The sequence below is a fragment of the Branchiostoma floridae genome, chromosome 18 (genome assembly GCF_000003815.2).
Source record: "Branchiostoma floridae strain S238N-H82 chromosome 18, Bfl_VNyyK, whole genome shotgun sequence".
In the NCBI taxonomy this organism is placed as follows: domain Eukaryota; kingdom Metazoa; phylum Chordata; class Leptocardii; order Amphioxiformes; family Branchiostomatidae; genus Branchiostoma; species Branchiostoma floridae.
Window position 1 is genome coordinate 7,378,981 of NC_049996.1, and position 16,508 is coordinate 7,395,488.

At 41.4% G+C, this 16,508-nt stretch overlaps 1 protein-coding gene across 12 annotated transcripts in view; it reads left to right on the plus strand.

The window, feature by feature from the left end:
* The first annotated feature begins 231 nt into the window (after positions 1-231).
* The window catches only part of LOC118406220 (collagen alpha-1(I) chain-like), a 122,153-nt gene continuing 105,876 nt past the window's right edge, over positions 232-16,508 (plus strand). For 8 of the 12 annotated variants that reach the window (XM_035806122.1, XM_035806125.1, XM_035806123.1 and 5 more), the window contains exon 1: positions 233-617. In XM_035806122.1, the coding sequence (XP_035662015.1) occupies positions 518-617 (100 nt within the window). In that variant the 5' untranslated portion in view covers positions 233-517. Of the gene's footprint in view, positions 618-16,508 lie in introns of all 12 variants that reach the window. The other 4 variants (XM_035806128.1, XM_035806133.1, XM_035806130.1 and 1 more) reach the window with 1 other exon arrangement.

Consider the following 16,508-nt stretch of genomic DNA (forward strand, 5'->3'; position numbering starts at 1 on the left):
ACCCTTCCGTCAAATAACCTAACTAGAATTAGAGTTAGAGTAACTGTTATTTCACCTTTATGGATATCTATGTTTTCCAATCTTCTTGCGTATCATCGTTTTACTTTGTTTGGAATTAGCCCTTGGGCACGAATTTGAAATAAACTTGTGACAAAGTTATCCAAGGAGGTTTCGTCATATAAAAAGTTCGGGAGATCAGTTTCACCCCTGTAAGTGGCATGGACGGGTCCATTGTCCCACGTGCTTGGATGTAACCTGATCTATTTCCCCGGGATTAGAGAGGAGAACCTCAGCGGGACGAAACGTCACGGGAACCCGCCCGCCTGCCCGGCTCTGCACCGTACGACCCCAGGGGGAAAGTGTCGGCGCGTAGAAAGGTGATTCAGAGGTGAAGAAGACATACTCCATGCTCTAGGAGGGAGACACGCTCAGAGAGAGCTCGTGTACGATTGCTTCCATCCTGCTCTGTCGGCTGCTGAAGTTTGTGGAGACGGAGAGGAGTGCTACAGGACCTGCTATGATGTGTTTGTTTGCCGGCGAACAAGGCCGGCTTGTCTGCCTGCTCGCGCTGGTAGCGGTCATCGCGACGCCGGGCCACGGTCAAGAGATTATCGGAGGTGAGTGCGACTTGCGCCGACGGGTTAATGGGAAACTGCGCGGTGGGAAGCTTTCTTCGCTCCCGCTGTGGTGTTCTCTTTCTACGGGCACCCGCTTTTACGTACGCAGTAATAATTTGCGAGTTATTTCTTTGTCCAGACAGAGAGCTAGCTAGATCGGAAAACTCGGGATGCGGTCAAGATAAAATGTGGCCAGGGATTTTTAGCCCAGACAGAATTAGGAAGACTGGATATAGCTGGATACAGCCGCACATAGTGAGGTCGGACATTTTGGAGCTTTGCCGTAGAATTTCTCCGGAGTCCACCACACGCCTGTATTGTTGTTATGCCAGTAAAGCAAGCCTGGTCTTGTACTTGTGGGTTTAAACATGACAGAAACGACTCCCAACAATAACACATCTTCTTGGAAACTTTCCCGAGGCTTGTCCAAATAAAATCCAACCGACCAGCCTGCGGAATCCCTAATCATCATGGCTTCTTGCTAAGTAAACTGAACGGTGATGGGTTCGATTCCCACTTAGCTGTACACGTACTTTAGCCCCAAGTGGTGGACCTGAGATAGATACCAAGGAATGCAGCATGACATCTTATGATACAGCTTTGTAAAAGTTTCTTTCATACTTTTTGTTGAAGATGAAAAAAGTTTCTACTCTCTTCCACACCCTTTCATGCTAGTTCCCTAATTTAGTCTGGCATCCACTATTTACATAGGCATTCAAGGAAATTCAAAAGAGGGCCAAGCTAAGATGCATCTGTGATTGAAATGTCTACCATTGTTGGAGAGGACACAGCATATGTTGGTTGCTGGAGCGAGAATTGTTAGGATAGCGAAAGCGTATTCCGGGTTTTAGGAGATTTAGATCAATTAGTCAGAAAGCTGTCAAGCTTCGCTTACATTCTTTGTTTGGTAGACAAGTCCGCTCCACCAATGAAAGGATGTTTTTACAATCACAGACAGACTAATTATACTGGGCATTCTTCGTGGTCTTGGTCCAGATCTTCCAGTTTGTTAAAGATTTGGGATGTTTTGAATGAGAATCCAAGTGAAAGTTTGTGCATTATGCATCATTTTGCCTCCTGGGGTTCCTAATTCATTAGCGGGTGTTATGTATCTTCTTATCACTTGTTTGGATGGATCTGATAAGTTGTAGTAAGCAGGGTTGTGACAGATAGCAGTTTTCCTCTAAACAGATCCCTCAGCTTCCAGTGTGACAGATGAGGACTTTGTTATACTTATAGCCCCCCTCCCTCGTCATTCAGGAATTGCTGCAGGCCCCCCCCCCCTAAAATGGGAAGGGGGAACGTGAAGATACCTTCATTTCTTGCAAACTTTTTTGCTAAAGTGCACTAAATTTACATGTATGAAAGTTACATATGGACATCATTAGCCATTTCCTAGTACTGTACTGCACCCAGTCACCATCTCCAAGCAGATGGTTGGTAGAAAATGTTTTCTGATCAGCTGGGCTTGGAAGGAATGCTACAAAACCCAGCTGATTTGGAAAACCCAACAATCTTTCATCCCAAGATCTGGTTGCAGATTAGTGACAGTTTCTAGCGGGTTTTCTGTCTGATTTTTTGCAAGTCCAGAGATCACAGTGGCTACTTAAATGTGTCCAGTGGTGTGAACTGGACCATAGAAATAGTTCACGAAACCACTTTGATGTCAGTGGTCACTGGCTTGGATGACCCAAAAGTTTAGTCTCATATGATACTAGGCAGAAGTCAGCACTCTTCAAAGAGCCCTCTGTTTTCCAGAGCTAATTCTCCATGGGAAAACAACAGATAAGAATCGCCAGAAACTGTAATGTTGTTTGAAAACAAATATAAGTATGACTTCTTCAGTGTCTACTGGAAGCTCAATGTATGAGTAGGTCTACATAGCTATTTTTGATCAACATTAAACGTAGCTGTTGTTCGTTTCGTAATAGATCGCTTCAATTTCTACGTAGCTTTTTTTCATTATCCTGAATTCCTCATAAAGCGTTATTGAAATAGAATTCCTAAGTTGCGTAGACTAGTCTAACGCGAGATTGCCCCGAACAATGGAGTGTCTGGTTGTGTCCATTTTCACAGACTGTTTTTTCCATGCACCTATGACTGCAATGGAACAATCCAATGAAATTCTTCCCCAAACCTCATGCACTAGCAAATCAACTTACAATCTTCCAGAATTTATCAGCCCTTCTAAATTTACCATTCAGGGTTGCCAAGATCCCCCCATGCAGACCCTTGTCTACAGACGAAGCTATGATGTCCCAGGCAGTTTAGTGTCTGTTGTTTAGCAATGGCGGATTCCTAAAGCGCAAGCAGACAGTTTTGTAAAGCATCCACCAAGACGGTATTCCATTGAGGGAATGCCTGCTGGTACTATACAGAGTCATGTACACAAGCATGCAACAACGCACGCTAAGTATTTCCTGTCTCCCGTCCTCAGCTTGGTTCTCGGCATTCTTGTTTTGGGAAGAATGCTGGAAAGTAAATACAGGCCAAATTAGATGCTGTAACAATAGGATAATGACAGGGATTAGGGCGCTATTGTTCTCTTGAGGTTGATAGAAGTATAGAAATTTGGACCGACCAATAGGATGTAATAGGAGGTAATCTTGAATAAGAAAGAAGCAGACTAGCATTATTGTATTATGATCAAGGTCATACTTTCTGATTCTGAAAGTACGATCTCACAAAGGCAATGAGCTTTGAGTTTTTTCGTGTTACTGTAGTTTACCAATTGACATACCCGAACGTGTTATAGTATGTAAAAGAATATGATCAGTGCCATCCTTCTGAAATTGACCTTGTTGCCAAGCTCCCCCCCCCCCTAAAATGCAGACCATCCTGTAAAGACCAGAAGGTTAGAAGTAGAACTCAAACAACTTCATATGTTTCTGTGATCACCCAGTGGGAATGGTAAGCAGCCACATAGGAATACCCAATTAAAAAGTTCTAAATAGTTTGTTAGTTGCTTGTTACTTATAGTTAAATACCTTCAATCTCAGTAAAGGATGCTATGGGGCTTGAGCAATGTCTTGGTTTTATCAGAAGCATAATTCCGAATCCAAACTTTGTTTGTGTGTATATAATCATTGTATGTAGCTTTCCCTTTATTTTTGACATTTTGCTCACAATTAAAAGAAATGAAGTGAAACATGTCTTAAGATACAGACAAGATAAGTCCTTTGTCAGGTAATTTATTGTGTGTATATTTAGTACCTTCACCGAGAAGGTTATGTTTTAGGGTGCATGTGTCTACCACTGTCGCTGTAGCCTAATGAGTTACTAATAGCTGAGATGTGTTGTTGTACATGCATGTTTGTGCCTGCATACTTCTTTGTACTTGATATTTGCCATCTGTTCGCATGTCTCCCAATCAGGGTAAGGGGGACAAACACTGAAGAGAAAAGGGTTGTCGCTAGCCTAGCAACAAGTGCAGATACACAAAAATGTAGGTATGTGAAAATGTGGAGGGAAAATGCAGTCTGAGATACCAGTGGTAGTGTCTGCTGATTGAGGCTATCAGTTTAGGATAGTGAGATGTACACCAGCCTGTGTGCCACACACGTAGAGAGAAAAATGGTCCCCCATGATGGCTGGGAGCTAGTCTATACTTTAGCCTGGATGCCAAACTGTTTCCAGGGCCTAATCTCTAAGCAGATCCTACGGTAGCATATAGGATAGTACTGTAAATGCAGAAATGTTCGCGGTGGATTAATGTTCGCGGTTTTCGCGGTGACCACTTCACCGCGAATTTAAAACCACCGCGAACATTTTTCTAGTATGATATTAGATTGCAGTCTATGTGTTACCGCGAACTTAATCCACCTCGAAAAGTCCTTTTTCTCGCTACCGCGAAATTAAATCCCCGCGAACTTAAATACATTTACAGTATCAAAAGCTGGCAGCGGAGTGAAGACTGCCTAGGAGTGTGCATGCTAGTACCGGTGCCCATCTGACTCCTTTTGGCTAGCTGTACTCCTTGGCCAGCTTTGATACTATCTTATAATGGCACCATAGGATCTGCTTGGAGACTATAAAGGTCCTACACTGTACACAGGCCAGCTTCTCAGTTCTATGAAGAACATGTTTCTCAGCTCCTAATGCAGTTCTATGAAGAACATATTTCAGAGTCTAACTTGGGTCAGTGGTAAACTTTCCTCAGCACATGTTAGTGTAATGAGCTTACCTTTAATAGGCCCTGGAAATGGCCCAGCATTGCAACTAGTTACTAGGCTATGTATGTGCAAGGAGGTTGAAAAAGGGACCTCTTTGGTATGTGTGGGACCCAGGGTTACTCTTCAAGCAGATGATAGATGAGAAGAGCATGACGTTTGTCTCAGACTTGTCTGCTTCTCGTTTTACTGATAGGCTAAGCCTCGCTAGATGTCAGAAAAGAAGTCTGCAAAGATTTTTATGATCGTCTGCTTGGAGAGTAGCCAAGGTTTCTCCGCAAATTGTTTCTGTGGCGTAGTGGGGAAAGGTTGTGGATGGCATTGATAATTTACCAGTACGTTTTGTATAAAAGTTTGCCAGACAGTTTTGACACACCATAGGGGAAGGGAAATCCCTGGTATAAACGTTGCAAATCCTGTTATTGGATTAGTCATCGATGTATGTAAACAATTGACTGCCTGGATATCAGTTGATAAGAATTGTCTCCGAAACTGTCTTGCATTTGCCTCACATAGATACAATAAGATAGATAGTTTTTGCCAACATTTACCTAAAAAATCCTTTTAAAAAGTTCAACTATGCCTCTTCCATTGCCATTGCCAAACAAAAACGTATAACGTTTCCCCTCGAATGAACGGATTAGCCCTAAGTACGTGTATATTCCTCAAACAACAAGAAAGAAAAATGGTTAGGTGACCCGTATAATCTAGTGACATACAAGTAATGAATTTGGTTCCCTGCCCAACCATGTTGTATTCTTTGTGTGAAGCTCTGTTTACAGACTCAACCATTATGTCATTATGTCCTTGGCCTCATCGGATGTTGTGGGTATGAACTCACTACAATATATACCCTTCTTGCCAACCATTCTCAAGAGAAAGGTTAAAATACACTTAACATTCTAGCAACATGTCACAAGGCTTTGTTACACGGAAGCATGTAATCGCTTTTCAGGTCTATGTCCACTGCCTTTTACATAGACATCAGTCATGTCAGTCAGCAAGCTGGGAAATATTGGTTTGGGTTGGTATTTGTGCACGCTGTGTGGCTGACTCTGTGGTATCTCAGCATCTAACCTTCAAACCACTTCCTTTCCTGAACTATGGCAGACTAACCAGAGAGAATGGTTGGGTTGTAGAGTCTGAGAGATTTTTCAGATTAAAGAAGAATTTTGACTGAAGGAAAGTCTACAAACAATTCTATATTTTTGAAAAGTTTTGCTGTATATACATGTACTTTGATTTGTATTTATCATATTTTGTAAAACTTATATTTAGTTTTCCATGTATAAACTGTAGTACGTCCCCTGTATTATTACTCTGTTTGGGATTTTCAACAGAGTGATTCACAGCGCATACTGTTTACTATGCTTGTGTAGCTTCAGTTCAAGCCAACCCACATAAATGAATACTGTCCAAATGTCCCATCAGATGTTTTAATGACTTTTTCAAGCCTTTGAATGTTTTTGCTGAGCTTGTTCGATTTTTTTGTCCACCAGTTCCGCCTGGAAAGACATAATAAGGCAAGTTGAACCCAAACATCTTCTTGGAGAGTAGCACACAGTCTACCCAGCAGTTCCCTATCTGTGTGTCACACAAACACACCCCACTCACACTGTACAGCCCAATGCTTAGCCCAATAAGGACGCACTGTTCTGGCAGTAACACAATATTTGCTATGAAAATATCCGACTTTGTTTTGTCGAGTGCGGCGGAATGGCGGGGCAGGCTCCGAGCCAAACGATTTGGGACAGGACCTTGTCGTACAAGTTCAGCTTTCATATCGAGTGCTCTTGTCCGCTCGCTCAGTAAGTGTTTGCTATGAAAAGTTGCAGGCTCGTACCCATGTGACCTCACTCAAGGACAACGTATTGATAATTGATTCTGAGGACTGCAAGATTTAAAAACTGAAAAGTAAACAAATCAAAGATTGTGAAAATAAGATCAAATCGGTCAGCCTCTCTGTCATTCCACTGTTTTGACTGTAAAACATTTGACTTTCTTGCACTTTGCAAATAGAAATTGAATTTCATCTACTACTGTACTACCCAGAAATGTGTATCATTGATTGGAGTATTCCATTCAGTGACTTTGGCAGGGGTGGCTGGTCCTTAAGGCCTAAGACCATAGTTAGTACAAGCTGCGTAAGACTTGACTGTAGGTTTGATCCTGAGATAGAACCCTAATTGTTTTTAATAAGTACAATGGATTCTTTAACATACTCAAGGTGTGTCTCTCCTTGAAAACAGACCTCTCCGGCGTGACGTCTCATCTGAGAGGACTTGCCTAACCGCAGCCAGGTACTCATTTTAGAGTTGAGTGGGGAAATGGTAGTCAAGTGCCTTTCCCAAGGACACAACATTGGTGCCTGTTGGGGACTCAAACCCAGAACCTTTAGATCCGAAGTCAAAAACCCTAACCACAAGCTAGACCACCTTGCCACGTCGGTAAGATTACCCGCCAGATTACAGACACGAGCCGCGAACCATTGTCTCCTCTCCCGGTTTACAAAATAGTCTGCGGTGACTTGGTACCAACCATGGCCCGACCACAAAAGCTTTTCGTGGTTCAAATTTGTCGGGACATTCAGGAATATGTTTGCCGACAACAGCAGGGTTAATAGGGTCAAGATTTGGCTAATGCGATAAACTCTATACAGTAAACATACGACTCTCAAACAGGTTAACGTTGCCGTAGATACGAAGCTTCGAGCTGGTATTTTAGCCATTCGCGCAAGATTTCCTTGGTCGCGACGTGTTCCGGTGAGGTTACGGGACGGCGCAACAATGCGGTAGCGATGATCAAATACATGTTTTGTGTGCGCAGTATGTGTCAGAGAAGCCTTTGTGTACATCAGGTGGTAAGAATAACACCTGGGCCCGCAGGTGGCTTCTCAGATATACCTTGATCAGCAATCCACACCTGATCTGGCCCCGCTATAACTATCAATCTTCGGTAACGTGATACGCTGACACATTATCCCGTAGAAAGGAAGACCAGCCTTTTAATTAGCAATCGTGTTCTCATTCGCTAAGGCAATAAGTTGTGTCAGACTCTTAGTAATGATATCTAGATATACCTGTTGATCTTGGTTATCTATAACTATGTAATGCCACCTTTGTAGATTTAGTTACTATAGAACTAGGCTAACTGTAGTCTAAAGTTCCCTTTTCCATAGATGGCATACATGCAGTAAGGCACATAGCCTTGCGCTATAGGAGTTTTAAAAGTACAAGTTAGCATATTCTTGTTTACTAAGGAAAGAGTTGTAAAGAAGCATTATAGCTACAAGGTTTAGCGACAAAACACCTTGATCCCTAAGTTTTGGTTAACCTTGGTTTCAGGTCACAGGCTTTTCTATAGAGGAGACCTAGTTGTTCTAGTGTAAGGTTCCCTTTTCTATAGGGGATAGTATGTATTGACAGACTTGTATGTAAAGGACTATGACTACATAGTAAAGAGATAGCGGAAGGCTGTTCGTATTTGAAAGAGGTTACGAGTAAGGGCATTAGGGTCAAGGATGGGCCTGTGTTTACTTACTTGTATATGAGGTTTTCAGTTTATGTTTCCAATGTCTTCAATGTTTATGTTACCATTACTTTGGAATGGTGTCACGAACATGCCAAGAAATCATACTATTGAGCTTCAAAAGTTATCAACTTTGCATGCTTACATATAAAAGCTGTTATAATCTATGTTAATTTAAGACTTCATTCATACCAGGGTTTGCGAATCTGGATTCACAAAGGCACTGGATTGATCCTGATTCAGCTTAACCTGCTTTTGGAGCTGGATTCATATTCTAGGCTTTGCAGTCACTATCTATCAGTATCTGTATGATTCTGAATCCATATTTGTGAAACCTGGTATAGATAAGGTCTAACAAAAAATCATCTTTGGTACCTTGACCGGTGCAATGGCCTAGTGGGTAGAGTGTTCGCCTTGCATTCGGTAGGTCGTGAGTTTGATCCCCGGCCAAGTCATACCAAAGACTCTAAAAATGGTACATGCTGCTTTCTCTGCTTAGCACTCGGCACTAATGAGGAAGAGTATGGAAGTTAAACACACATTACTACCAGGGGACCAGCCCCCTGCTGTAGTGGCTTGCACGTGTGGCCCAAGGGCTTCGAAGTGGGGATGGGCGCCACCCTACGCGTCTGTAGATGCATGGGCAAACTTTAACTTTTTCTTTTTCTTTTTTGGTACCTTCTACATGAGCTACTGTGCCGACTAAAAAATGTAGGGGAGACATGGTGATAAGGTAATCAAATATTGTCCTGTAGGTTAATTTTTCACTTGCAGTGTCTTCTTGCCCAGGTGTTGAACAGATGTGGCATCTTTTTTTAGAAGGAACATGTGGAGAACAGGTGTTCAGCTCACCTGTGTGGCAGCTGGACAGGTGCCAAGTAGAGCAGCAGACTATTAGCTTTGCCACTTCAGTGGTGTTGATTTTGGCAGGGAAACTTGACAGTGATTGCAGTAATATCTACACAGGTTGTAAAGCTTTTGGTCAGAGATCGCACGTGCCCAGTCACAAGCCTGGCCCTCAGTCACGTCTTTGAGAACTGTACTTGCAGCTACTTGCCGCATGTTGCGAACTAAAAAAGTACTAGTTTTGAAAGAAAATGACTTCTATAAACTTGGTGATACTGTTTCTATCAGTCCAAAACTGTGATAATTGATATAAATATAACAGCAATATACATAGTTATTACACAGTCCATGTTATGGAATACCTGTATTTACATTTCAGTATGATAACTTTATATTTTAGTACCATAGATCAGAAGGACCAGCTTGCTAAAAAGCAGTCTACTAAAAAAGGAACTGTGCCTGGACTGTGTCTGGACCTGTTTGCAAAAGAGTTGCATGGTCCTTTCGGTTGGGGATGTAAAGCCACTGGCCCAGTGTATGGGGAAGGTCAAACCTACATGCATGTTTGAATCTGACACACTTTAATTTTAAAATATCAAGAAAAGTAGAGGAGACCCGTTGAGCCTGGCCCGAAGGGGAGCTGTAGCTGCAAACCATGTAGCACTACCACTTGCTACTTAAGAATGCATCGGCTTCCACTCATTTGCGGATAACTTCTATACCTTACGGTGGCACCTGTTTCATGCAGGTGGTAAGCAAAGACAAACATCTTTAAGACTCTTGTGTGGTACCGGATATTCCTCACAAAGGGATCTGTAGCATAAACACAACCTAAGACCCCTTTTCTTCTTCCCAATGTTATTCACTTTACCCAAGCTCTTTGTAAGTCGTGAAATCTTAGAATTAAGAAGTCTTACAGCGAGGTACAGAAGGGACTTCTCTTGTGTTCTGTGTGTGGCTAACAGGGTCCACCTGGCCGGCCTTGCAGCAAACATAGCAGCGCATTCGTCCACTTGAAAGAGATGGAGATAAAATAGTGTAAGCAAACAGCTGATTTGTACACCTGGGGTGGAGGAAGGTCAGTTGCAGCAGACTGTCTGTAAAAGTCCACTGATTGTTGATAAGAGTTGGCTCCAAGTTTATTGACTCACAGCTGTTTAATGTACTGTAAGCTCATTAACTTTTTGCGATGGTTTATTTTGCAATAGGAATGAAAAGGAGGTTTCGCTCAATGTTTTAAATTCACAGTTAAAACAATTCTGTATTACAGTGTTAATGCATATTCGTAATGTCATGAAGTTGTATTGTAATGGTGAGGTCACAGCAGAAATAAAACCACTGTGAAAGTTTGTAGATTTACGGTATCACAGCAAACCATGAGTTGTGAAAGGAAGGCAGGGAAAGCTGTGTTTGATAAAATGATAAGCTATGAAAACAGTTATATTTTCATCACTAACTGTTTATTGATATCAACTTTGTTTATTATGAATGGTCTGAGTAGTGTATAGTGAATATTTCAATCACTTTCATATTATCAAGAAGTTGTCCATTGTCCAGGAACATGTCCTTTGTATTGAATTGTATAGTCTTAAAATTCATTCTTTTTAGTGTAATCAGTAATTAAGAAGTATTTATTGTAGTTGACCTCTGTTGATGTAGGAACATATTGGTTCTATTATATATCTGTAGATCTCCCAGACACACTGTACACAATATAGTCTGTGTGTGCAGACTTGATGCATGTGGAAGTTAAAAGCCCATGTCTGTGACTCAGTTAGCCAGAGATAACCATCACAATACTCACATTGAACAGGCAGAAAACAAAGTGAACATAATCTGATCAGTTTCTTACACAATGAGGGCCAATGTGACTTCCTACTGTAAATCTTGAAACTTTTGTGATGGTTTATTTTCAATTTTTGCAGTGATATCTCCATTACAAATGCATTACACCGTGAATTTGTCTCCACTGTACAATAGAAATACAAATTCAAAATGCCATAGAAACCTCCTTTTCACTGCTACGATGAACGATAAAGCCACTGCCAATATAAATGATTATGCTGTAATCTTGATAAAAGTACATTGTATGACATGTCTTTTTTAAGATGCATAAACTTTAAATTTGAAAAACATTGTCCTATTATTATAGTTCAAACAATTGTTTTGGAATGCCCACAATTTTTTTTTTTTTTTTTGAGAAGACAAAATGTGAAGAGGACTTGATACTTGTTGTGGTGAGTAGATCTACTTCCTGGTAGCTCATTAAAGTTACAATCCAGGAAATCTCATTAAGAATACCAAATCACACTCCATTCATTTGGTCTATTGTCTTCAACTTATGCCTTTTCTTAAGTTTTTTTCAGGAGGATACCTCACTAATACCTGTAATTCCTGGCCCTTCCCTAAGTAGCTATATGAGCATCTTAGAGTGATTAAAACAAATCTCTTGATTCCAGGTCCTTAAAGACCGCTTAAAAAGTACTAACTGCTAAGCCATTTGGTGAAGGTTGGCTGAAGACCAGTGTGTTATCTATATCTCAGTTGATCATCAGTTTCGAAATTCCTTTTAGGAAGACCTACATCGTACACCTAACAATAAAGTTTACATTGTCTCTCACAATGGATGAACAATTGTTTTTACCACCTATTGTTTTACAGCAAAGATGACAAAAGCACACCTTTTTTTTTATCCTATCACAATAGCGCTCAGTTGCCCACCCAAATATTTAACACACCTTGTTTTTGGAGTCTTTGAAGAGCTGTCTGTTGTACTTCTTTCTTGCTGTTTTGTTACCCGTTCTTTAGTCTGTAAAACTTACTATCAGCCCTTGAGGGATTTTACAGGTGTGTATTTGTAAGGGATGCATGGCTACAGTGTTGTATATGTGCTCAGTCTGTTATGCCTACTAACTGCCACACAGTAACAACAAAATGCTGTTTGTTATACCAGTGCAAAGCTATTACGCACATAGTGGCTTAAACTAAGTAGGTGCAAAATTAACATTTCTTTCTGTTTTCAAAGTCTATTATGCTGAATATTAATTCGTCTGTGTAATTTCAAATTCGCTTCTTGGAAAGTGTAAAAAGTATATTGGGACAATGTTGAGTTAACTTTATAGACTACTACTTTAACTCTAATACAAGATGTTACGGCAAGGTAAAACAATAGAGATGTTTTAATGAAATTTGAGACGTAACAGTTTTCTAAGAATTTCATGCTTTACCTCTGGTGCATGAAGTAACAAAGCATGGCGTATTTGTGCCAAGCAGGTGCTAGTGGTCTTGTTATATCCTCAGCAAATAAGATGAGAGCAACAAGAAGCTGTGAAATCCATCCTTTCAAGTCAAGCATACTCAATACAAAGTGTTTTAATGCCATCAGCGAAACAGGTGGATTGATAAATCTGTCTGATTCAGTGAAAGACACAGTATGATATTCACGTGTGTTCAATACATGTTGCCCTGGCCATATTGTTTTCAAATCAGGGTTATGGTGTTAGGAATTGGCAAAGGTATCTAGGGCGGACACAAGCCAGCTCCTTGAACTGTAGTAACATAAGGGTCAGCAAGTTACCTTCCTGTATCTGTAGCAGGGTGTATTTCTTCAGTACTTCAGGGAGGGGATCAAGGCACCTCCTTGAAGACAGGGCCCATATTTATGTCCCTTCTGAAAGATGGGGGTAACCTCAACCCTAAAGCTGAGGAGCCTCCCCTTATACACTCTCACATCCAGGCAAGATGAACCTTGCTCTTACATGAAGAAGAGTATGTACTGAACTGCAATCTGGGTGGTATAGAGCTAATGGAAAGCTTCCTTCAGGTTTAGCCATACCAGATTTCCCACAAAACTGTCAGAGCAGACCACCCAGATTGTCGAGTTCCAAGAGAACCCTCCTTGCTCCATCTATATAAAGGGTGACCTATCTTATTCCTTGTGTGTGTGTGTGATGAGAAGGAATTGTCCTCCCTAGATGTGACACAGGTGGAGGGAGCGGCAGGGATTGGAGGAGAGGAGGACTAGGTAAACAAGTCCTGATTACGAAACATGGAAAAGCCCTGTTCACCGCAGATGGGCAAACAGGCTGAGCACACCTGAGGATGGTCCGAGGGGATGAATTGCTTTGCAATGCTAACAGAGAGAGCACACATGTGCTGATAGAAGTACCTCCTTTGTACCATATCATGTGACTTCTCCACACGCTAACACCACCCTTTTTAGTAGAGACTGCCATCGCTGAGCGGCTAAAGATTTGTCAGATCAATCAATGAATTTTATGGCTAAAAAAACATTTTTTGTTTGCTACCTTTTGCATCTTATACCATGTTCCAATTATGATATCAAATCAAGGGTCACACTAGTTTAATTTTGGTTGCTGCACAGTTCCTCAGCAATCATTGACTATTGGAATGGGGGCCTTAACTAGTGATGTGCTAGTTCTCTCTCTATCCCTCTCTGTACTTTTTCAATGACAAAATGTCTTTCTTCGGAAGCTCTAAAAAGTTTCTCTCTGCTTTTAACATTTTAGCTTACTTTGTTGCTATGCAAACATTGTAAGTTCTAAAAGTTTTATCAAAGGCAAGAAAGGAAATATATTGAGAGCAAGAGAAGTTTAATGAATTCAAAGGTTACGACTCATAGGAAATTTTGTTACTGACCACAATGTGAGAGCAAAGTATTGTCCTAAATTTGTTTGTGGATAAATACGATATGGGTGGCACCTATTTGCATATTTTATGGGTAAAACACAAGAGAATTAGGGTTAAATGTTAGCTATCAAAAGGTAAAAAGGTTAAATGGCTCAAAGATTACTCATGGTATCCTGATAGGTCGGTAACTGTAATCACAGAGATGCCTAATCTATCCTTTCAATCCAGGTCATACACTTTATCATCTTAAAAGATTACCTGGATTATACCATGTCCTTATCAGGTTACAACTAATATGGTCTCCTTCCCAGCATCCCTTGCTGTTTAGGACCTGTACCCTTTGTTCTTGCAGCTGTTATCTTTGAAGCATGTTTTGAATGTTTTCTTTTAATGTTGTAACAAGCTTGGTTTGATAAGGCGTTGAGATTACGATCTTATTAATTTTGTGATGTTTTTTGTGCATCTTTTTCTTGCAAAGTTCCTTTCCTTGTAGCTGAAGATTGTACATAAAGTAGACAGTGTAGAATTGGGAAAAGAAAAATAGCAAGGCCTGAGTTTAACATGGAAAAGAGTGTAATAAACAGGGTAAATCAATATGGCCTCCGACAAACGTGAGCAAACAAAAGAAGACGTTGTTGTCAACATCAGAGATGGTTGCGGAAACCACTTACGGAAACCAGCCCACCGCAAAGATGTCTGGAACACCAGGTTGTGTTTCTGACACTCAAAACCATGTCAGGTGACCATCAAATAGGCTGGAGTATTTGAAGAGGATAGGGTGATGACAGGTGTAGGACAATGACCACATTAGAATGATCTAAGCAGGAAGCCATTGTGCAATCAAGAGATCTTGTTCCAGACTCATCAACTTAGCAGAACAATATCATCTACCTGAAATACATTAGCCAAGTGGGGGAAGAAAGGGGGGTATGATACCAGAAAGTAATTTTCGTTGAATGATTAAATGATAGAGTGAATGAAAAAATGATAAAAGTAAAAGTCAGCAGTTTCATCTTTGATTTTTCAAATGCTGGTGCCTTGTGTGTTCTCAGAGAGTTCAAAGACTTGTGAGTTTTTACAAGGTGTTTGCAAAGTAAATTTACTTCATGTGGCATTGAAAAGTGGTTGTGAAATAGTTTTGCCATGAGCAAGACTTCCTTAGTAGACACTATGCAATACCGCTTAGAGACTAAAAGGCCTTCAAGAACTTGGATGGTTTACTCCTCCTTGTGATGCGGCACCTCTTAGTATTACATCACTCCTTTTAAATTGCTAAACATAACAGAAGCATTCCTTGAGAAAAGCTATCGGGATTAACAATAGAGAACAAGTGTTTGGGGGGTCAAGTTCATAAAACAAACATGTATCAGAGGGGGCAGATTTTTCGCAGGTGACATAATTGTTGGACTTTGCGGCGCTGTGGCTTTGTATTTGTCAGGAAGGCGACAGTCAGTTTGACGGAACTGCAGGCAGATGTAATTGTGATTGTGCAGACGGCATAGAAAAACATCCCCTGCCTTTTGCGACCACAACGACTGAAGGAGGGGTTGTTCTGGGAGACCGCCATCTTGAAAGTGGACATCAAGTGCAACAAAAGGGATGTTTGTGTACGTAACTCCACCCACAAGTGCTTCACAAAAATGGCCACTTGAGAGAGGAATGCGACGTCGCTGACTGTCAAAGAAGTTCAACAACTCTATGTCTAAAACGTGATAAATTCCTCTCTACCGCCAAAGAATGGTGCTTGTGTTCTTCGTGTAGTTCTTTCAACTGATGCGGTCTTGCGCTGTTGTGGGTCAAAGTTCGTGCTACCTAACATTCCATCGGCATTGTGGGATATGGGAAGTGTTGCAACCTATGTGTACAGCATGCGGCTGTCAGAGGCAAAAGCCAGGCTTGTTTACCCAAGCAAGTGCGGTTTAGACACTGTTTATAGAACAGAAGCTCCAAAGTTTGTACACCAGCACACAGGTCTTACAAACTTCCTCCCGCAGTTCGCTGGTCTCTTTGCTATCGCTCAAAAGAATGTCGCTTCCACTAGTTCCAGGAAGGAGGAACATGTTTGAGCTTTAGATGCGCATGTTTTAGGCTAGTTTTACTGGAAAATTGAAGTGTAAACAAATTGTATAGAGGGCAATGAGACCACCAACGTTCTGGGCCAGGCATACCAAACAAATCTGCTGCCTGGAGTACACAAATGTATCAGTTGCACCATCTTATATGAGGTGTGACTAAATAAATAAGGTCTACATTTAGGTTTCTGTGCTGCAGTTTTTGTATGTACTTACACCACCACTGGCCGTTACGGTGAAAACGTCCTATAATGGGTGAATGTTGGTGAAACACGGTGAACTACGGTGAAAATGTGTCACCCGGATTCGCATTGTTCCCATGTAAATATGGAGGGGTGAAAGCGAATCTTGCACCTACGTGACAAAAGAGTAAAACATGGTGAAATGAAGGTTTCACCCCTAGTAAAACAAACAGCAATTACGTTATTGTGTGCGTTGTTTCACGAGCGCTAGCGACGTGCCCGGCGCTGTCTAGTCTACGGCACTGGGACAGAAGACTGCCCGCCCAGTTCCTCAGCGCAAGCCGGGGATTTTTTTACGCTCCCTCCGCACGCCGGGCAAACTTCAACGGTTACAGCTCGGCGCTATCTGTAACGGCACTATAAACCAAACCAAACCCAAACTGG